The following is a 20,639-nucleotide window of genomic DNA, read 5'->3' as shown; positions in this document are numbered from 1 at the left end:
CGGCTCGGCCCGGCCCGGCCCGACGGAGTGCAGCCGGAGCAGCTCGGGGGTACCCAGAGACCCCTCCGAGCCGGGTCTCGCCCCGTAGCTCCGCTCGGCTGCAGCCCCGGTGGGCGGGCCGAACCCCCCGGAGCCGTTCCCGGTCTCTGAAGCCGGGGCGGCTCTGCGAGGTCCCGGCGCTCCTGGGCGGCTGTTCCGAGGTTGCAGATATTTCTGTGAACCTGTAGTGGACCGTGCAAAAATTCAAAGAACAAATTTAAGAACAAATTCCAACAGAAACTATGACATTCAAAAAAAAAACCAAAAAAACAAAAAAACAAAAACCAACAACCAAACAAAACAAAAATCAGGAGAGAGCAAGGGGCCCTGTTCTGTAAAGGGTACCCTGTTCCAGATGTGCCGGAGGAGCAGGAGCTGCATTCCCTATTCCTCCACCCTTACCTTGCTGTGCTCCAAAGCCGGGAGGAGGACGGAGACTGTGGGGCTGCCCAGGTGCCAGCACAGGCGAGGGGCAGAGCAGAGCTGCCCCTTGGTGCAGGCCAGGCTGGAAAAGCTGTCTCTGTCCTTGTGCACCACATCTGGGCATTGAGCAGCTCTGCCCCTGCGTGCCTAGAGGGCACTGAGCTCTCTCCTCTGGGATCCTCCAAAGCTCCCCTTCCTGCTGCTGCCTTCGGCTCAAACAACTTGTACTACTTAAAACAGGAACTACACCTCATTGAGAGGTAAATGAAAGAGGCTCTGCAGCCTGGAAGGCTGAAAGAGCCACTTTCACCTGAGGGCCAGCAGAACAGAGCAGCCAGTTAGCAGCACTAATGAAGTGAAGAATTTAGCGGTAAACAAGGGACCCGGAGCAAAAGAGGCAGTTGGATGGAGCAGGCTCTCTCCTGCTGCTTGGGCTCAGGAAATGATGGCAAAGCACTGATCACTGCTTGTACCAAGAAACAGCTGCAAAATGGACTTCTCATTCCTTGAGAAATTCTGACAGAATAGAATCTGCTTTTACCAAAAGTAGAAACACTGAAACATCTCATTTTGAGAATTTAGAAAATAGTGCTGTGTCCCAGGAAACAAGTGTAATGTGGAACAGGGCACTGATCTGCTGAAAGGTTTGTTCAGGCATCCAGGTGTTACATCCATGGGCACAAGTCTCTGGTTGGGAACCAAACTGTGCCAGTGCCTCTTCATTTTCCATGGCAAGATCATAGGAAAGTCTCAGAGTCTCTCTATTTGCAGAGCAGCAATGGGTGTGTTTGACTTTGGCAGTGCTCCATGATCCTGCTGTTCCAGGATGGATGCAATAGGAATATCACATGCAGGCAAGGTGAGCTCTTGGGAAACTTGTTCAAAAGATGGAGAGCTCTCCAAAGGCAACAGCAGTAACGCTGCAACAAAACTGCAGTCAGGGTTCCAGTTATCAGCAATTAGCACATGGCACCAGGTAAATGTTCACCGTGGTCACCCCAGGGACATTATCCTGGAGCATCCCACGCTGATTAGTGGGTTTCACTGCACAGTAGCTGCTGAGCCTGCCACACTTCACAGCTCTTGATCCAAGCAGGAAAGCTACAGTTCAGCATGCCTTGGCTGCTAAATCTGACCACATGCATGGTCTGGACAGTTCCTGAACTTGGCTCAGGAAAGGTCTTTGCTGGCTCCCTTCTCTCTTCTGTGGCTGACATCCACATTCATGACAACAGCGCCTGAATGGGAAATCAAGAGTAAATTTTAAACTGAAATGCAATTGACCAGCAAATACAATTGCTAGCAAACCATTTTTTATTTAAAAAATATAAGAAATCAGGGAGAAGGAGGAAAAAACCTAAACCAAATGAAAATGCCAACTCTAGTCTAGGCCACTAAATTGCTTAATACATGATATAAGACCTCTTAGAAAGCAGCTGCCCAAGAAGGACTGCTCTTCCAACAGACCTCTTCCAGACTGCACATGAACTTTTCTGAGTGAAACCTGTGCAGCCATTTCCCTTCATAATTATGTAGCCCACTGCTTCTTAAATCTCTGCCTTGTCTCTAATGTCATAGCCATTTATTGCTGCCTTTCCCACAGGGGCTAACATTTTCTTATTGAATAATGAGATGCTTTGCACCACACACCATTCTGGCTGTCCCAAGACCTCTCCTGCCCTGTGAAAAGCCCAGCCCAATTAACCGTGCCTATTTCTGGCTCCATTGTTCATCCCAGCAGCCTGCAGGACCAGGCACTCTGCCCTCATCTGCAGCTCAGCATCCCACTCTGCTCTGTGTCCACTGCAGTGTGTGCTCAGGGGTGACAGGGCAGGTGGCAGGTGACATGTCCCCGTGCTGCTGGCAGCGGTGTTGTCCCACCTGTCCCATCCTCCCTGCCCACGCTGGGCACACTCTGCCCTGGCCACCTGGTGCTGGAATGCGCCTTTCCCTGCATGCTGCCCTGGGGAAACAGGCAGGCATGGATGGGATAATAGAATATATTAGCCCTGAGTCCATTCAGGCCCTGGCTCTTTATGAACAAAGCCTGCTAACTGAGCTGATTTTTGCCAAATGACTGGCTTTCGTGCATGAGCAGCAAAGTGGAGCCCCCAAAGACTCCCATGCAACAAGCGCTGTTGCCCAGAGCTCATTGTTTTACGCCTGCACTTGAGGGCATGGAGGAGTCACGGCCTTGCCTGCCCTGGCATTTCTTCTCCAGTTTCCCACCACTGCATTAGCCCCATCTCAGCCCCAGTAGAGGCAGCAGTGATGGGGGAGATGAGACAAACTCAGGCACATGGATCCCGCAGTCCCTGTCCCAGGGCTCACACTGTCCCTTGGTGCCCAGGGCAGATGGGATGCACCAGCAGAGGCAGCCCACCTACCATGTCCCTACATGGAGAGCCCACCATGCCACCCCTGCAGCAGGACAGCACCTGGACACCCCCAGGGAATATTTGCTTTAGGTTAGACCCCCCTCAGCCCACCAAGAGCTGATAGCCCCTGCCAGGGTCAGTCCCTGAGGAGGATGTTGGTTTTGCCATGTTTGTTTTCTGGTTTTCTCAGCAGATTGCTCCAAAACCCCATGATAAGGGAATCTGCACAGGGAGGTTTTGCAGCTGTGGGGACCCAGTCTGATGCCTCAGCCAGGTGCCCAGTGCTCCTGGGGCTGCAGGAGACACTTTCACCAAAGACTGGATGGCAGCAGGGCCAGGATCAAGGCACGCAACAATTCCAGCCGATGTCTCCTGTTTGTGTGAAATTAGCACCAATAAATGCTATAACTATACATGACCAACAACAGATTTACTAGCTAACATGTAAAGGACTGCAAGAGCTAATGCCTTCAGCACTGGGGAAACTCTTGACCGTCTGCCCCTAGTCCCAGGAGGGAACCGATGGCAAATGTTTACAGGGGCTTATAAATATTTATCCTGTAATAACTTGCTGCATTACAGCACATTCTTCTCCACAAGGCTCAGCTTTGCCCTGGACCAGGTGCAGGCTGCTGAGAGGGTCTGTGGCACATATAAAGTTTGCCTGAATAACATACAGCAAGTGCTGGTGTTCAATAAAACAGCAGCAGCCAAGCTGCACGCGTGAAAGGCACTGCAAGTCATTCCTTACCCAACAAAAGAAAAATGTGGCTGGGGAGCACAGGTGTGCAGGCACGTTGGTGTGGGTGCAAACCCCTGCTGGCTTGCCAGAGTAACCTGGGGAAGTGCTGCAAGTCACTGGGGAGGTATAAATCACACTGCTGGGCTGGCCTGATGGAAGTTTTGGCCCAAGAGTGGCCCCATGGTGCTGAGAACATTGGGGACCCTGAGCTGCTTTTGTGAGAACCCCAAAGAAAAGGAACAGGAGACTAGCCCACCATGAGGAAACATCTCCTCATGCTTCCTGCTCTTCAGCAATCCTATCTGCTTGCTTCCCTCTAAAAATTTTTGAGCTATCTGCCCACTTACTTATTTATCCTTCTCATGCTGAATGATTTGCAAGAGCATAAGGTACCTGTGGTTTGGAAAGCACGTGATAGTCTCCAAGCTGGACCAGAGATGGAGTTCAGAACTACTTTCTAACAGGAGTAAATAAGCAGATTGGAAAGGCTCCATTGTGTATACTCTAGGTTGCTATTTTCTTAACCCTGTCTCATTAAGATGGATGGAGTTTCTGCTTATTAGTAATTTGGCAAGTTCCTCTTTGTGTACACTCTGCACTTCTCACTAATGACGCTGTGCTTCAGTGATTAACAAAAGAGACTTCCAGCACAGTCAGTGAAAACACAGCCACGCACTTGGGGCACTGGGACAGAAACCCAACGTTCTGGAGGTGCCCTCTGTGGAAGACTGCAGGGAACCCAGCAAAGGAGAAGTTGCTGGTCATAAAACCTTTCATGTCACTCAAATAATTTTTGACCTGAGGACATGGGTTCTTTTATTTACATGCATAACTGCAGAGCTGACAGAGCCTGCCACAAAGTGATTCAGAGCCCATCCTCTGCTGTTCTTAAGACACATCTGATGGAGATGAAGCTGGCACTGCTACTGCCTGGATTTACAGCTGGCCATTAAAGTATGTTTACAAGTCTTTAGTACAGTGTACACATCTGGTAAATCATTGACTGAACAAATAGCTCCTCCTGCCATGCTCCTTCTCTCAACTTTTCCTGCTAGTCTGGTAGCCAGCCTGGAGCCTGTGTCCAGTGGTGGTGTGCATGTGGTACCCAAGCAAGCACGCACACCTACCTGCACCTGCATCAAGATGCTGTTGGACACACACCTACACAAGAAGCCCCATGCAGATCCTCAACAGGAAGGTGAGCTGATCTGACCTTACCTTTGTGCAGTGAGAGGTATTCTTGCTAGCATTCTTGCTACATTCAGATCCTCTAGTGCTCTTGCTCACTTTGCTCTAGAGCCTGGCCAGACCAATCACCTGCACAGGGCAGAGTCCCAGGTGGGTGCACAATGAGCAAGAGAGGCAGCTGTTCCTTCCTGGGACACTCAGGAGAGAAGAGAAGGAAGTGGGGGCCTTTGCCAACCTGTCAGCTGCCTCCAGCTGGCTGGCATGGGCCATGCACAGCTCCTCAGCACTGCCCAGAGCCCTGGCTGCCTGCAGGCTGGCTCCCCCAGCACCAAGGGCTCTCACCAAGGCGGGGAAACCAGGGCTGGTGGGGCTTGGGTTTGCTGCACAGGTACAGTGAAAGCAAAGCAGAATGGAAACAGGGCACAGCTCCAAGTACACAAAAAACAAAAACCCTTTTCCCTGGTAGCAGGAAGCATTGAATACAACTGGACTGCACTGGAGCCTTCCCTGCAACAGGAATCCCAGAATCCCAGAATCCCAGAATGATGAGGTTGGAAGAGACCTCTGAGATCATCGAGTCCAACCTGTGCCCCAACACCTCATCCAGACCATAGCACCCAGTGCCATGTCCAGTCTTTTTTTAAACACACCCAGAGATGGTGATTCTGCACCTCCCTGGGAAGAGCATTCCAGTGCTTTATTATTCTTTGGGTGAAAAATGTTTTCCTAATATCCAACCTGTACCTTCCCTGACGTAGCTTGAGACCGTGTCCTCTGGTTCTGTCAGTGCTGCCTGGTGGAAGAGACCAACCCCCACCTGTCTCCATGCTCCCTTCAGGAAGTTGTTGAGAGCAATAAGGTCACCTCTGAGCCTCTTCCAGGATAAACAGCCTCAGCTCCCAGGAAAAAATGTTGGGTTTGGTGTTCTACCGAGCATGGCAGTGGCTGGGGCTGAGGAGCAGCAGGAGCTGCTACTGGTGAGCCCCCCCAAGGCTCATTGTGCCCCTTCCCGGCTCATTGTGCCATGCACAATAAGCATCTGGGCAGCTGTGCAGTCATCTGTGGCCAGACCCTTGCTCTTGTGGCCACAGAGCTGGGCAAAGGCCAAAGGGTAAAGGGCAAACCATGGGAGCAGAAACAAAGCTAGATCAGCTCATTCATGCAAACCTTTTCAGGAGCTTTTGGTGGCAGGATGACCAGGCAGGGGAGTGCAGGACTCGCTGGCTGTGTGTGAATTGCTGTCTGCACACACAGGCTGCCTGCCAGGTCCCGTGCAGTCACCTGACAGTGGCTGAAAAGGTGCAGGATCCTGGAAGCTTAATTAGAAGGGACCCACAAGGATCATCAAAGTCCAACTCCTGGCCCTGCTCACGTGCCTGAGGATCCCACCCTGTGGCTGAGAGTGTTGTCCAAACACTTGAGGGCTCTGGCAGGCTTGGGACCGCTGCTCTGGGGAGCCTGTTCAGTGCCTGACCAACCTCTGGGGGAAGAACTTGCCCCACTTCTCATTGTCAGCCCTCACCACCAGGTACAGCATCCTCAAATTCTACTGTAATATCCTCAGAGTTAAGGTCACATTTAAGTGCTTTTCTGAATAAAAACTTGTTAAGAAAAATGCCTGCAAGGCAAGGCAAGTCCTGCTCTCCCTCCTCTTTTTAACAATGAGAAAATGGGGTGGCTTTGCCCCAAGACAGTTTTGCCTTGGGATGGAAAGAGAGGAGCCTGGGCACTCTTCTTCCATCCCCACATCCAGCTGCCAGTGCTGGCTTCTGAGGTAGACTTTGACTTAAGGCTGATTCTCTGGGGCACAACATGCTGCCTCTCAATTTCAGGGTTTTAATGGACTGGCAGAGTGTCTGGGAAGGAGGAGAGGGAAACAGAATTTTCTTTTCCCCATAAATAATTTTATGAAAGATTTTAAAAGAGATTTAAAGAAGAATCTCTTTCCTCCCTTCCCCCTTTCTCAACTGTACTGTGCATTTTAAACTGTTTGTGGAAGGGAATTAATTAGTGCAGGCAGCAGAGCCCAAAGCTCTGCAGCAGCCTGTCTTCTACACAATGGAGATCCAATGCTTTCTCCCCTGCCTGGGAAACACATGCCCAAAATCCAAGTACATACATTTTTTTCTAACCTAATTCATTTTGTAGATTGATGGAGAAAATCCATAGCAAATATTTATGACTGTGCAATAAATAACCCTCACAGAAGTTACAAAAGAGTTCTGGCGAGTCTCAAGGTAACTTTCAGCGAATTCCAGGGGTCAGGGCAGACTGGGATACTGAGCCCATAGTGCTCCAGCCTTTGGCTCATCTGTTTTGAATTATTGGTATTACTCAGTGTAGCATTGCTCTCAATGGAGTAGCTGTGCTGTGATTCCATGCCATATTTTATTTCTGTGGCAGGAGAGAAGCTGCAATAACTATTAGTTGTACTCTGCTGTAGCCTGCACAAAACCCAGGCCCCAGTAGGGCAGGGCTGCTCCTGCAAGGAAGGTGCCTGTGCCCAAGTGCCTGGGACAGAACTCAGGGCCTTTTCATGGAGCTTTTTCCTGCCAGTTCAGAACACGGACTGCCAAGGTGCTCACAAGGGTCTGGTGCTGCTTGAAAGGTGGGAGTGTCCCCAAGTTCTGCTGAAGGCAGCTGCCCATGCTCTGGGCCCCTGGAGCTATTTTATTAATAAGGGGTGGTGGGTTTATTTATTATTTCTTTATTATTTTTATTTATTAAGGGGTGGTGGGTGCTGCTGGGGAGCCACAAATCCATCCAGGGAGCCACACAGCCGTCCTGGGAGCCACAAATCCATCTTGGGAGCCACACTCCTGTCCTGGGAGCCACACACCCATCCAGGGAGCCACACACCCGTCCTGGGAGCCCATTCTGGGAGCCACAAATCCATCCTGGGAGACACACATCTAATCTGGGAGCCACAGACCCGTCCTGGGAGCTGCACACCTATACTGGTAGCCACATTCCTATACTGGGAGCCACACACCCATCCTGGGAGCCCATCCTGGGAGCCCATCCTGGGAGCTGCATACCCATCCTGGGAACCATACACGCATCCTGAGAGCCACACATCCATCCTAGGAGCTGCACACCTGTCCTGGGAGCCCATCCTGGGAGCCACAAACCCATCCTGAGAGGCACACACCCATCCTGGGAGCCCCTCCTGGGAGCTACAAACCCGTCCTGGGAGCCAGGACTGGGGCAAGAACAGAGCCAGCTCATCCCCACTCCATCTCTGTTTGCTCCTAATCAGCCCAGCGGAAGGAGAAGCAGCTAGCAGCACCACGCTGCTCTCCCTGAAGGGCATGGGCTCCTTTCAGGGCTTTCAGAAAACAGGGTCAGACGTGTCTTCTGACCTGTGACCTGTCGCTTCCCTCCTCGCCATAATTATCTAATACAGCGCTCTCCCTGCCAAGTACAATGAAACAATTTGTCACTTCAATTGTCTGTCAGTCAACACTGGGGCCTTTTCAACAGGCCAACACATGTTTTTTGAGAGCTTGTCAGCAAGGGCTGTCTGGCCAGGCACATAACCATGGAAAATGGAACCTTTGTTAATTCTGGTTCTTAGAAAAGTAAATCCATTCACTTGTTTTTTTCAGGCCTTCAGTTTGGAATTTGCACAAGAAGCTGAATTGCCCCTGATCCCTAAATGATTGGTCAGAGGATTTGCATGAGGAAGCAGAAATTAATTATTCTTTTCTTTTCTTTTTATTTTCTGTAATTGTGTGTTTAGAAATGAGATTACATTCTACAGCAGCACGAGGGGCTGAGGGGGGAATTGCTTTGCATTTGTTTAGCTCCTTAGAGTTAAGATCACCTAATCGTTTCAAGCATTTCCTAAGATTCCCTCTCTCTTATTCTGCTTTAATGACCAAACAAAGATTGTGCTACTTCCCGGGGAACTTTTCTGGCAGCTGAGCTCAGCAGTGGGAGCCAGGGGCTTATCCCTCACACAATCACTAAGGTTGGAAAAGACCTCGAGGATCACTGAGTCCAACATTAACTAACTCACTGCTGCCAAGGTCTTCTTGCTGCTTTTGGCTTGCAGGGCACAAAAGGCATTGCAGAGCCCTCAGCCTTGGGTCTCCTTGTGTTGGAGGAAGGGTGTCAGGATTCCAGGCAGCCCAGGAAGAAGCTGCTGCTTGCCTGATTCACGTGTGCAGTCAGCACAAGCTGGGGTGCCTGGGGAGCCCCACACATGGCAGGGTGCTGGGAGCATCCCAGTGGGGTCACCTGAGCTGTCAGGACAGGGACCTGCCACTTCCAAGCCCTGCAGTCATGCTCCTGTTCAGACAATAAAACTGATAACCTTGTTGATGGCACAAACTGTAAATTGTTGATGGCACAAACTCTAACTTACTCCTGTTCAGACAGTAAAACCAATAACCTTATTGATAGTACAAACTGGTAAAGGAAAAAAAAACCCTTCATTTTTTGGTGCTACTTAGAGCTTCCTTCTGGTTTTCTTTTTAGTTTTTCTTTTAAAGCAGCACCCTTTGAAATTCTCACTTTCTATGTTGATACACATATGAAATCCTATTCCTGAATATTTACTACAAGATAGATATATCTGTTTTCAGGCATTCATCATTTTCTTTGGCACGTGGAAGCTTGTGTTCTGGAATATTTTATTTGAGAGCATTACAGAAATGCTGAATGGCCCCTACTCAATTTCAAATGCCCTGAATAAAAATTTCTCCAGATCTGGCTTTCCAGAATACCCTTATCCCAACCTAATTCAAACCATACAGGGACCTCTGACTTAGAATCTTTCAAGCACATAAAATAACACAAATTTGCTTTGTGAGTATATCTCCTCATCTAAGCCACGTCTGTAAATTTGATTTGTCCTCTTGCAACTCTACTGCTTTAGGTGGCCTGAAAACTTCTGTTTCAAAGGGTCTGTGCTTGGTCAGGCTGGAAACCACTGTGCCCATGAAGAGCAAGGGGTCAGTGGCTGCTCAACACCTTGGATTTGCCCATGGCTCTGATAAAAACGAGAGCAGGCTCCCGGTACTGAAGTGATTCCAGCATTTATTATAATAAAAGAAAGGCCCAAAGCAGGCCCTGGGCTGAGCAGGAGCGTTCCCGTGGAGGATGGAGCAGTGTAGCCATGGCCCCGATGGAGCAGCACCATTCAGTGGGTCAGGAGCCCCTTTTTATCCTGGTTTTTGTCCCTTTGGGTTGGTGTCTGTTTGGATCCTTCATTTGCAGGAAGGTTTAAGGCCTTGATTGGCCATGGCAGCTCTGTCCAGGCTGGCTCTGGTGCACTTCAGATTTCTTATACCTACCCTTTTAACCCCTTTTACAATAGAATGACCAAACTAACAGTACATGCTTAACGATCTATCAACTCTTTTACAACAGTTTTTAATCTATTTTTAACAGCTCTCAGCAGGACCAGAGGGGCACCGTCAACACGAGCAGACCAAGGGCCCCTCCTGAAGGACGGGTCCCGGAGGATGAGCTCCCACCGACACGGCCCTGCTCTCGGCTGCCCACAGGACAGCTCCCAGCTTTGCCTCAGCCTGAGGGAGCGCTGGCCTCGCTGCCCCCCGGCAGCCCGGAGCTCCGGGCAAAGGTTAACGGGCCGCCACCGCAACCCGTGTGCGGCGGCACAGCCAGCAGGGACAGAGCTGCGGGGGCGTCGGTGTGCTCGCAGCGGCTTCGCTTTCTAGGAAAAACCATGGAAATGATGAACGAGCTGGGAGCGGCGGCGCCAGGACAGCGCCTTGTCCCGGGATATCGCCCAGCCCCGGGACAGCGGCGGGCACCGGTGCCTGTGGGCCCGGGCGGTACCAAGTACGGCCGGGGGGGGGCGCCGGGACAGCGCCGGGATAGCGCCGAGCCCCGGGATAGCGCCGGTGCCTGTGGGCTCCGGGACAGTGCCGTTCCCCGGGATAGCGCCGGGCACCGGGACACCGCTTTGCCCCGGGACAGCGCGGGACACCGGTGTCTGTGAGCCTGGGCAGTACCAAGTACGGCCGGGGAGGGGGGGGGGTCATGTGGGCTTACAGCGCTAGAGAATAGGGGCACTTTTAGGCATGCGCGCTCCTGCTGTTCTGCGGCCTCCGAGGCTGCGCCAGCGCACTGCCGCGCCTGGTGGCGCCTAGCGGCACTTCCGCCCTCAGCTGGAGCCGCCGCGGTTTTGCGACAGCCGTAAGTGCGCGGGGCGGGCGGCGGAGCGGAGGGACCGGACGGGACCGGGGCGGCGGCGCGATGAGGCCGCAGCAGGCGCCTGTGTCGGGCAAGGTGTTCATCCAGCGCGACTACAGCGGCGGGACGCGCTGCCAGTTCCAGAGCAAGTTCCCGGCCGAGCTGGAGAACCGGGTGAGGCGGGGCTGGCGGCGAGCGCGGCGCACGGAGCCCGCACACCGGGCAGGGCCGGGCCGGGCCTCACGGGCCTGCGCCCGGGGAGCGTTCGCAGGTGCCCTGCCTCGGTCGGAGCCGGTTCCGCGGGTTCCCCGGGGGCGGGGTGGCAGCTCCTGCTCGGATCTCTGGCCGGGGCCGTTCGGGTGCGGGAGCGGACGCGGTTCTTCCGCCGTGTCCCCGGGCTGTGGTCGATGCTGGGGAAGGCGGCTGGTGTGCAGCAGTAGAGCAGAATGCACTGGTTGTGTCTGTGAGGGCAGAGCCTGCTCTGTGCTCTCAGGTGATAGCATTGTCCTCCCCCTTGAAATCCTGCCCAAGCCGCTTAGAGGCCTCACAAACACTGTCCCAAGTACTTTCCTTTTGGTCACTGCTGTCTGAGGTGGTATCTTATGGTGACAGACAAACAAACACGCCTTCCTAGCCCATTTTCTTTCTCTGGCTTGGCTTTTTTCTCTTCCCCGTTCCTTGTTTTGGGTGTGTTTGGTCAGCACTGCAGCAGCACCGAGGCACTGCAGGTGTGGAGTGACCCTCCACTCTGTGCCAGTTCATTTTAACCATTTTAATGTGGTTTAACCACTTAACACATTCATTTTAATGTGTGTGAATTCTGGTTTTTTCCCAGTTGAATTGTATGTTTGCTCAGGCTTGTTGCTCTCAATGGTTTTTTGTCATATTTTCTGAAAAATCCCTTCACCAGGATTTCTTCTCCTGGGAAGATGAGAAGCTTCAGAGAAAAATGTAAATGATAATTATCTGATTTGCTTCTCCTGTGTTTGGCTGCTTTGGAATGTGGTCTGGAGATTGTTTGATTGGTTTAATGTGAATTGTTTTTACATAATGACCAATCACCATCAGCTGTGAAGAGTCAGTCACCAGTTTTTATTATTCATTTTTGTTAAGCCTTCTGTCTGTATCCTTCTCTTTCTTTAGTATAGTTTTAATATAGCATTCTATACTATAATAATAAATCAACCTTCTAAGAACATGGAGTCAGATTCTCATCTCTCACCTCATCCTGAAGACCTCACAAACACCACAGTTTTGTGTCCCTGCTGTGTTTGAATTCAGAGTCAGCCTGAGCACAGGACAGTGTCTAACCAAGAGCTGCAGGTCTGTAACTCTGTGTGTTCCAGGCTTTGAGCACAGTGCAGGTGATCCCTGAGTGGAGGTGGATGTTCAAGGCTGCTGGTGAGTTCTGGAGTGTGCTCCTGACAGCCTCACTTGCTTTTCCTGCAGATTGACAGGCAGCAGTTTGAGGAGACAGTCCGGACACTGAACAACCTCTATGCAGAAGCTGAAAAACTTGGGGGCCAATCTTACCTTGAGGGTTGTCTTGCCTGCCTGACTGCCTACACCATCTTCCTGTGCATGGAGACACACTATGAAAAGGTATGAGCTTGTTTCCCCCTTCATCCTGCAGGCAAGTACTTGGTTCTTGGTGGGATTCCTGTGACTTGCAGTGTTTTGGTGCAGATTCTGTGCAGAGATACCTCAGACGTGCTGGTACTGCTCAGTTTGGGTCCCATGGGGGTCACCCTGAATCCTGCACTGTGGAGCCACCAGACCAGTTGTGTGTCAGTTCTCACATTGCCACAGCTGTGACTTTTGTGCTGTTTCATTCCCAGGTTCTAAAGAAAATTGCAAAGTTCATTCAGGAACAGAATGAGAAGATCTATGCTCCTCAGGGCCTTCTGCTGACAGACCCCATCGAGAGAGGATTAAGAGTTGTATCCTTCTGTGCCTTCTGATGTTGTCTCTGGTTTGTCTCAGGCACTTCTGCTCATGCTTGATCTGGGATAGAGAATCAGTGATTGGTCTTGTTGCTCTCTGTTGTGTCCTGCTCCCCAGTCAGGTTTTGGTGTGTTAAGGTTTGGTACGTGGAGAGCCCATGAAGATGTGGAACCCAACCTCTGAGACTCAAGATCCTTCCTCTGTTCCAGTAAGCTCCAGAAATGCTGTTTTTCTGACTGTGTTGGTAGGACAGAGATTGATGTTATGAGAACAAGACCTGGCTGTTAGTGTGCAACCCTCAGCTCAGGTTCTGCTGAAGATTTTGACATCACTGCAAGCCCAGCACTTGCTCTTGCTTCCAGTGTGGCTTATTTCAACCCTTTTTCTTCAGCTGTTGAGCCACACTTCTCCCTCTGGAGGAAGAACTTGCCCCACTTCTCATTGTCACCCCTCACCACCAGGTACAGCATCCACCTATGCTCAAATTCTGTTGTAGTATCCTCAGAATTAAGGTCTCATTTAAGTGCTTTTCTGAATAAAAACTTGTTAAGAGAAATGCCTGCAAGGCAAGGCAAGTCCTGCCTAGAAGTGTTTGTGTAGGGGAGCTTTTGGTTTGGCTTAGGAGGAGTTTCTAACCATATGGAACTTCTTTTCTAGATGATAGCTCACCAGACATTTTGTGTGGTTATTGCCTGAAGTTGTAAAGACCTCTCATAGCAAATGGGGAAGCATAATGAGCAACACATCTTTCTTTGAAAATACTGAAACCACAGCAACTTGGAACCCAATGCCAATTGAATGTATGATAAGGTTAATTCCTTGCACTTGGGTTTTCTGTGTCCTTGTCCAAACAGAGACACAGAGCTGTCACCTACATGACTCCTTTTTTCTCAGTGTGTTTTCCATTGTGCATACACCTTCAACATTCAACTTGAGTAAAAGCATTTTCAGTTTGGTTGGTGACTTTTTAGCAGTATTAACTTTTTTGTTTGGTGCACAGCCTTCCCCAAAATTTAGCAGGGGGGCAAGGCTCAAAGCCACACAGCACTGAGTTCCTGTGCAGAACTGGGAGGGAGTCAGTGCTCTTACCTGATGAGCCACCTCACACAGACTGCTGTGGAGCCCTGGGACCTGCCTTTAAACAGCTAAGATATCAAAAGTCCCATCATCTTAATCTTTTTCTGGGTATGTTTTCATAGTCTCTTTACAGTGTATTTCCCTAACAGTTTTTCTGTGCAGATTGAAATTACCATTTATGAAGACAGAGGTTTGACCAGTGGAAGATAAAACTGTGCAGTCTCAGGTACATGTTACCCTTATCTCAGATCAGTCTCAACATCTTTCTGTGCTCAGAGGATTGGGTGCTGTCATGCTGAGATTTTATCCCTCCCTTGTATGTAATCAAAGACTTCACATAAATCCTGTGTGCACCAGCTCTTCTTGAAAGTAAAAATATCACTACTGGGCAGGATGTTGCTGAACATTACCCTGGAGAAATTTGAGTCTTGATTGTGTAAATATGCTAACTTGTGCTATATCATGTCCAAAATTCTTCTCAGGTAAGAAATGGGCTCTGTCCCTGGGTGCACTCTAGCATACAGAGCCTTTTTATTGCAGTTTTGCAGTTGGCTGCTGTTCTGGTTATCATGCTGATGTCTTTACTTGTGATGCTTTTGGTGAGAGGGCCCAGGAGCCTTGAAAAGCTCTGCTGAGAGGCTCTCAGCTCTCTTGATGCTCTTGGGCACCTCACAAAGTGAGGGGTGATTGCAGGACTGGGGCTTGTGGTATTTTTTGGGGTCCCCCATCAAAGGGAGGAATGATTAATTTGACTTCATTTTTTTAGAAGGCTAATTTATTATTTTATGATTTCTATTATATAAAAGAATACTATACTAAACTATACTAAAGAATAGAGAAAGGATACTTATAGAAGGCTAAAAGATACTAATTAAAAACTCCTAACTCCTTCCAGAGTCCAGACAGCTTGACTCTGATTGGTCATTAAGTAAAAAAAAATTCACATGAAACCAATGAAACAATCACATTCCAAAGCAGCAAAACACAGGAGAAGCAAATCAGATAATTGTCTTTATTTTTCTCTGAGGCTTCTCAGCCTCCTAGGAGCAAAGTCCTGGGCAAAGAGATTTTACAGAAAATATAGCAGTAATAGGGGCTCATGCTAATTGTATCCAGTGTAGACCACCACAATTACTGTCCATGCCTTTGCTTTTGGAAAGCTGACTTTGGGACTGGCTCCCTTGTGTTAGGTGCTCTGCAGGCCCTGGGATGGGAGTGTCAAGTCCAGATTGTTGGCAGTCTATGCAGAAAAGAGTGGGAAATACTTATGCCTGTTATGCAAAAAGAAGCAAATAATAAAGGTCTTTATTTTTTGTTTGGACAAAAGGAATTGAGAGTCCTGGGTTCTGCTCATGGTAACTTGCTCCTCTTGCCACACTCTGTAGAAAGGTTTGTGTAGGGGAGCTCTTGGTTTGACTTGGGAGGAATTTCTAACCATATGAAACTTCTTTCCTAGATGATAGCTCACCGGTGGACTTGCTGTACCAAGGTTCCCCTACCTCCTACTTTAGAGCATCATTCCTTTCTCTGCTGCCAGATCCACAGTGCCATCTACTACAAGGACTAACTTCCTCAAACGGCTCCCCAGGGGGTGACCTAGCTGGTCAGCATCCACTTTGCAGTAGATTTGGAAGCAAGAGGATCACTTTTTAGTTTTTGTTTGGTTTGGGTTTTTGTTTTTGGTTTTTTTTTTTCTCAAGAAAAGGCAGAAGTGGTTAAGCTTTGTTCTCTCCTGAAAGAAATGGGGCTCTCAGCCCAACAGAGGTTTAGTTTTAGTCCTGTAAGTGCAGTGCTGTTTGTCCCTGGTTCTTAAACCCTTCTGTGTTTCAGTTGGGCTCTGGAAAGCTCCTGCTCAAAGTTGGGAATTTCCCTCCAGTTCAGTGTAAGAGTGCAGAGTTACACAGTGCCTCTTCCCAGTGAGGAGTGACCCAAGGCAGCATCTCTTGTGCTGATCCTTGTGGGAAACCAAAAGGCAAAGTGTTCCTTGAGTTAAGGTCTTGGTTATCCCTGGGGGGAAGGGGCTGTAGCCAGACTTTGACCCTGCTGGTTTTTCTGCCCCTGTGTCTGTGCTGTTGTTGGCCCCATCAGTGCTCACCAAGAGGGGCCTGGTCATCCATCAAGCAGTGAGCACAGTAAAGTGGATGCTGAGCCAATAAAACTAATGATTCCCACCCTTCTCTGATTAATATGTGAAGTGTAAAACTGTTTCTTTATGAATTTCTTATATATAATTTATAGGAAAACATTGATTTGACAAACTGTAAGATACTGTGTAAGATGGATTTCTTAATTCTGTCTCTGGCACACATTGAGGAGTTGAGCTGTGCATTCCTCAGCATCCCCGTGCATTGCTCAGCAGAACCTGCACGAGTGCAGCTCCCCACAATCCAAGCTGGCTGAATCCCTTCTCTTCCATCATTTTCCCGTGTCAGAGCCCAGGTGTCCTGGCGCAGGGGCCGAGTGTCAGTGTCTAGTTGTGGAAGGAACTCAGGAGTTCAGAGGAGATGCTTTGCAGGGCTGAGGGGTTGGGTTGCTTGGTGGTGGTGCTGCAGGTGCTAATACTGGATGTGGAACTCCAGGCTCATTCCTCAGCCACTGGGGGGGTTGAGATTTGATTAATATTTTCATTGTATAAATTTGTTTTTTCTAAACTGTAACAGTGTTTGCCTTTCACAGCTGTTGCAATATTGGCAGAAGTACTGATGGATCAGTAAACCTTTTCTTAAACTGTGTGCAGGTGTGTTCTGGCAGCGCCGTGCTGAGGGGCGGGAGGGTGACTCGAGCTCTGGGCTGGGGGCTGTGCCTGGGCGCAGGGCAGTGTCCCTGTCCCTGGCACTAGGGGGTGCCCAGGCAATGTCCCTGTGCCTGGCACTGGGGGCTTTGCCAGGGCTGGGGCTGTGTCCAGGCTGGGGGCAGTGTCCCTGTGCCTGAGCAGCGTCCCTGGGCCAGAGCTGGGGCTGTGTCTGGTACCAGGGCTGGGGCTATGTCCCTGGGGCTGGGGGCTGTGTCCCTGTGCCTGGCACTGGGGGCAGGTACCCAGGCTGGGGGCTGTGTCCCTGTGTCTGGGCTCCATGTCTATGGGGGCTATGGCTCCATCATGGCCAGTGGCCACCTGGTGCCTGGCTGTGTCCCTGTGCTCCATGGCTCCTACTCTGTTGTGGCCAGTGGCCACCTGGTGCCTGGCTGTGTCCCTGTGTTTGGGTTCCATGGCTCTGGTTCTATCGTGGCCATGCCCACCTGGTGCCTGGGCTGGGGACTGTCAAATCTGCTGAGCACTGATTGGATGAAGCAGCTGCAGCTTCCCTGCGCCTCCTCATTGGCCCAGAAGTTGCAGCTGGACGCCGTTCCCTGATTGGTGGAGGCGGCTGCAGCCTGAGCCGCCTGACTTCCAAAAGAGCTGCTTCTGCCTCCTTATTGGCCAACTGAACCCTCTTCCTGATTGGCTGAAAAAGCTTGCAGCCAGGAGCTGCACTGCGATTAGATAAAAAAGCTTCATTTCAATCTGCCTCCTGGTTGGCCCAGCAGATTCAATCTGCATCCTGATTGGCTGATGAAGATGGCTTTTTTTCAATCTGTGTCCTGATTGGCTGAAGCAGATGGCTTTTTTTCAATCTGCATCCTGATTGGCTGAAGAGGACAGCTTTTTTTTCAATCTGCATCCTGATTGGCTGAAGCAGATGGCTCTTTTTCAATCTGTGTTCTGATTGGCTGAAGTAGATGGCTTTTTTTCAATTTGTGTTCTGATTGGCTCATGAAGATGGCTTTTTTTCTATCTGTTTCTTGATTGGCTGAAGAGGATGGCTTTTTTCTATCTGCGTCCTGATTGGCTGTAGAGGATGTTTTGGTTTTTTTTTTTCCAATCTCTATTCTGATTGGCTGGAGAAGGTGGCTTTTTTCAATCTGCGTCCTGATTGGCCGGGGAAGGAGCGGCGGCCCCAGTCCGTTTCCCGACAGGCCAAGCGGCCTCAGCGCGGTTCCCCATCCCCGGTCCAGGGCTGCCGCGCATGCGCAGTGGCGCGGGCCAGCTGGGTCGCTTGGCGGGAGCGATGGCGGCCGCGACCGGCGGCGACTCGGACGGCGACAGCGAGGAGCTGGTGCTGACCCCGGCACAGCTGATCCACAGCCTAGAGCAGGTACCGGGCGCTGAGCGACGGGCTTGGGCTGGGGCTGAGGCCGAGCGGCGGGGCCGTGGCCGTTTCTCCCTCTCGCTGGTGGTGGGGCTGTGCAGCTGAGGTCTGCCCCGCTTTCACTGACAGCGTGCCTTCTTTCAGGCCTGGCTGAACGAGAAATTTGCTCCGGAGCTGCTGGAGAGTAAACCTGAAATCATCGAGTGCGTTGTGGAGCAGCTGGACCATATGGTAGGTGCTCCTGGCTGGGGGTGGTGCGGGCAGGCCCTGCTTGCCTGAGGCTCTGTGAGGGTGCTGGGCTTGTCTGCTCCCCTGTCTCTGAGACAAAGCTGCTCCGAGTCTCTTCTTTCAGCTTGCCATGGAAAAGGGCTCAAGTACGAGGATGCAGTGTGCAGTGGGTCATCAAAAACAGCCATAGTCTGGTTTTGTGGGTTCTATGTACAAAACTTCCTCTGTTACTTCTTCTTTGATGTTTCAACCATTTAATTTCTTGTTGCTTTTTCCTGCAGGAAGCAAACCTGAAACGGGCGAAGAGAGGAGACCTGAAGGTCAGCGTTCATCACATGGAGATTGAAAGGATCCGTTTCGTGCTCAGCAGCTACTTGAGGTGTCGGCTGGTGAAGGTAACGCTTGCTGTGCAGCCCACAGGGTGAAAAAGGCTCATTTCAGGGAGGACTTTACCTACACACGGTTTCCTGCCTCAGCACAGCATTTAATTAAATGTTCTCTCTCTGTCAGAAATGTAACTCACATTAATTTCTTGGACACACTTTGGTATTGTAATGAAGGGAGATCACAGCAGTGTTGATGACAATGTTGTGAGTGCTGCTGGCTTCATCACAGCTGAGTGCTGTCCCATCCTGCCCAAGTCCTGCTGTGCCTGTGTCCTGCTGGTTGTGTAGCTTGGTGATCCCACGTGGTGTCACAGTTACTTCAGGAGCAGGGATTTGAGCTGCTCCTGCAGCTTGTAGGGAATCTAGTGGAAACTGGGGCTTTAAACACTGAATGGTGGAAGAGATCTTTGTCATTCTGTTGGGTTTTGTTCCAATATTAGATAGAGAAGTTTTTTCCCCACATCCTGGAGAAGGAGAAGTCTCGAGCTGAAGGGGAGCCCTCCATTTTATCACCAGAGGAGTTTGCTTTTGCTAAAGAGTGAGTAGGTTTTCAACGTATCATTCCCCCTTTTCAGAGATTATAGAAACTTACCTGTGTGTTTTTGCTGAAGTTCTTGGGACTGTGAGCAGACAGGTTTGAAGTAATAAGCAGTGTGTCTTCCCAGGAGGTTTCCTTGTGGGCAAGAAAAGAACTGAAAATAACTCTGGTGACTTTGAGTCAGTTACCAGGGCAGGCCAAGGGCCTGTCTTTCTCATGGGCTGTGCCCATGGCATGAGGAGCTGTCTCTTACTCTAATTTTAAGTCAATACTCTCCCTTCAGATTTGTATTTATTTGATAAACCAACTCAATACTTCAATGGTTTGTTTCAGGTATATGGCAAACACAGAAGCTTACCTGAAAAATGTGGCCCTGAAACACATGCCACCTAACCTGCAGAAAGTGTCTCTCCTAAAGTCAGGTGAGTCTGTCCAGACTCCAGGGTAATCTGAAAATTGTAGAAGCAGGTAAAGTGTGGGGAAAGCTCCAGGGAGCCCCAGATGCAAGGCCTAGTCCTTCACTTGCTGCTCAGTTGAGCAGAGGTGATGTGATGGTAATGTCACATGGTTCCATGCTGCTGCCAGGGGATCGTGCTGGCCCCTGCTGTCAAGTCCTGTCTTGCACTGAGGCCAAGCACACACATCTGATTAGAAGGGTCTGGTGTTCCCTTTGCTGGGGAGTTTGTGTACCTGTCAGTTTGTTTGTTATCTGTCAGAGCCCCCAGTGCTCTGCAGAGGAGCATAAGTGAGGGCTGAGCTTGTGCTCTCAATGTGTTTTCTGCAGTTCCAAAGCCCAACCTGGACTCCTTTGTGTTTCTGAGGGTGCTGGAGCGGCAGGAGAACATCCTAGTGGAGCCAGAGACAGATGAGCAGAGGTAGGTGGGCATTTCTGCGTGGGGCACAGGTGTCAGTGGGTGTCCCTGTGTCAGTGTCACTGCGGGCTGCAGCTCACATCCCCCTGTCTCTGCAGGGAATATGCCATCGACCTGGAGGAGGGCTCGCAGCACCTGATCCGCTACAGAACCGTGGCCCCTCTGGTGGCCTCAGGAGCTGTGCAGCTCATCTGAGGGGACAGGTAAGCACCTGGTGGGAGGAGCAGCTACAGCACCATCTCCCCTGCCCACCCACCACAGCAGGGCTGGCAGGAGCCCCCCGTGGGGCTGCCTGGGGGCTGGGTCCCCTTCCAGGGCCAGTTTCCCAGTGCCATGGCAGGCAGAGCACAGTGGCACTGGAGGTGAGTACCACAGAGGCATTCACTTCCCCCACAGCTCATCAGGCTCCTGATTGTGACATGCCCAGCATACAGCCATGCAGCCCTTACTGTGGCATTCCTGGGTAAGGGCAGGCTGTGTCACAGGCCACTGTCTGGAAAGTTTCAGTGTGAAGCTGCTGCAGTGCCTTGTT

The 20,639-nt window shown here is 50.6% G+C and overlaps 3 protein-coding genes across 3 annotated transcripts; all 3 read left to right on the top strand.

Moving 5' to 3' along the window:
* The first annotated feature begins 1,288 nt into the window (after positions 1 to 1,288).
* LOC115484418 (cuticle collagen 2C-like) lies at positions 1,289 to 10,800 on the top strand. Its single transcript, XM_030230487.2, has 3 exons — positions 1,289 to 1,321; positions 4,638 to 4,780; positions 10,168 to 10,800. Exons 1-3 carry the CDS (start codon positions 1,289 to 1,291, stop codon positions 10,739 to 10,741), a joined length of 750 nt encoding a protein of 249 aa, XP_030086347.1. The 3' UTR covers positions 10,742 to 10,800.
* Positions 10,801 to 10,963: 163 nt separating this feature from the next.
* On the top strand, positions 10,964 to 16,688 carry GOLGA7 (golgin A7). Its single transcript, XM_009097680.3, has 5 exons — positions 10,964 to 11,109; positions 12,385 to 12,537; positions 12,774 to 12,875; positions 14,119 to 14,182; positions 15,413 to 16,688. The coding sequence occupies exons 1-4, from the start codon at positions 10,999 to 11,001 to the stop codon at positions 14,164 to 14,166; spliced, it is 414 nt and encodes a 137-aa protein (XP_009095928.1). The 5' UTR covers positions 10,964 to 10,998; the 3' UTR covers positions 14,167 to 14,182; positions 15,413 to 16,688.
* Positions 16,689 to 17,936: 1,248 nt separating this feature from the next.
* Positions 17,937 to 20,310, top strand: GINS4 (GINS complex subunit 4). Its single transcript, XM_009097679.4, has 7 exons — positions 17,937 to 18,089; positions 18,228 to 18,314; positions 18,593 to 18,706; positions 19,138 to 19,235; positions 19,569 to 19,657; positions 20,020 to 20,110; positions 20,206 to 20,310. Exons 1-7 carry the CDS (start codon positions 17,961 to 17,963, stop codon positions 20,300 to 20,302), a joined length of 705 nt encoding a protein of 234 aa, XP_009095927.3. The 5' UTR covers positions 17,937 to 17,960; the 3' UTR covers positions 20,303 to 20,310.
* Positions 20,311 to 20,639: the final 329 nt, after the last annotated feature.

The sequence above is a fragment of the Serinus canaria genome, chromosome 22 (genome assembly GCF_022539315.1).
Source record: "Serinus canaria isolate serCan28SL12 chromosome 22, serCan2020, whole genome shotgun sequence".
Taxonomy (NCBI): Eukaryota; Metazoa; Chordata; class Aves; order Passeriformes; family Fringillidae; genus Serinus; species Serinus canaria.
This window is presented reverse-complemented; position numbering and strand designations above follow the sequence as displayed.

What these genes read in the sequence shown, in the direction of transcription:
- GOLGA7 (XM_009097680.3), top strand. Translation starts at nt 10,999, where the DNA reads ATGAGGCCGCAGCAGGCGCCTGTGTCGGGCAAGGTGTTCATCCAGCGC. An exon ending in CGGCCGAGCTGGAGAACCGG is followed by an intron (nt 11,110 to 12,384) that starts GTGAGGCGGGGC and finishes CTTTTCCTGCAG; the next exon opens with ATTGACAGGCAGCAGTTTGA. An exon ending in TGGAGACACACTATGAAAAG is followed by an intron (nt 12,538 to 12,773) that starts GTATGAGCTTGT and finishes TTTCATTCCCAG; the next exon opens with GTTCTAAAGAAAATTGCAAA.
- LOC115484418 (XM_030230487.2), top strand. Translation starts at nt 1,289, where the DNA reads ATGGATGCAATAGGAATATCACATGCAGGCAAG. An exon ending in GAATATCACATGCAGGCAAG is followed by an intron (nt 1,322 to 4,637) that starts GTGAGCTCTTGG and finishes TTTTCCTGCTAG; the next exon opens with TCTGGTAGCCAGCCTGGAGC. An exon ending in TGCAGATCCTCAACAGGAAG is followed by an intron (nt 4,781 to 10,167) that starts GTGAGCTGATCT and finishes TATTTTTAACAG; the next exon opens with CTCTCAGCAGGACCAGAGGG.
- GINS4 (XM_009097679.4), top strand. Translation starts at nt 17,961, where the DNA reads ATGCGCAGTGGCGCGGGCCAGCTGGGTCGCTTGGCGGGAGCGATGGCG. An exon ending in GAGTTTGCTTTTGCTAAAGA is followed by an intron (nt 19,236 to 19,568) that starts GTGAGTAGGTTT and finishes GGTTTGTTTCAG; the next exon opens with GTATATGGCAAACACAGAAG. An exon ending in CCAGAGACAGATGAGCAGAG is followed by an intron (nt 20,111 to 20,205) that starts GTAGGTGGGCAT and finishes CTGTCTCTGCAG; the next exon opens with GGAATATGCCATCGACCTGG.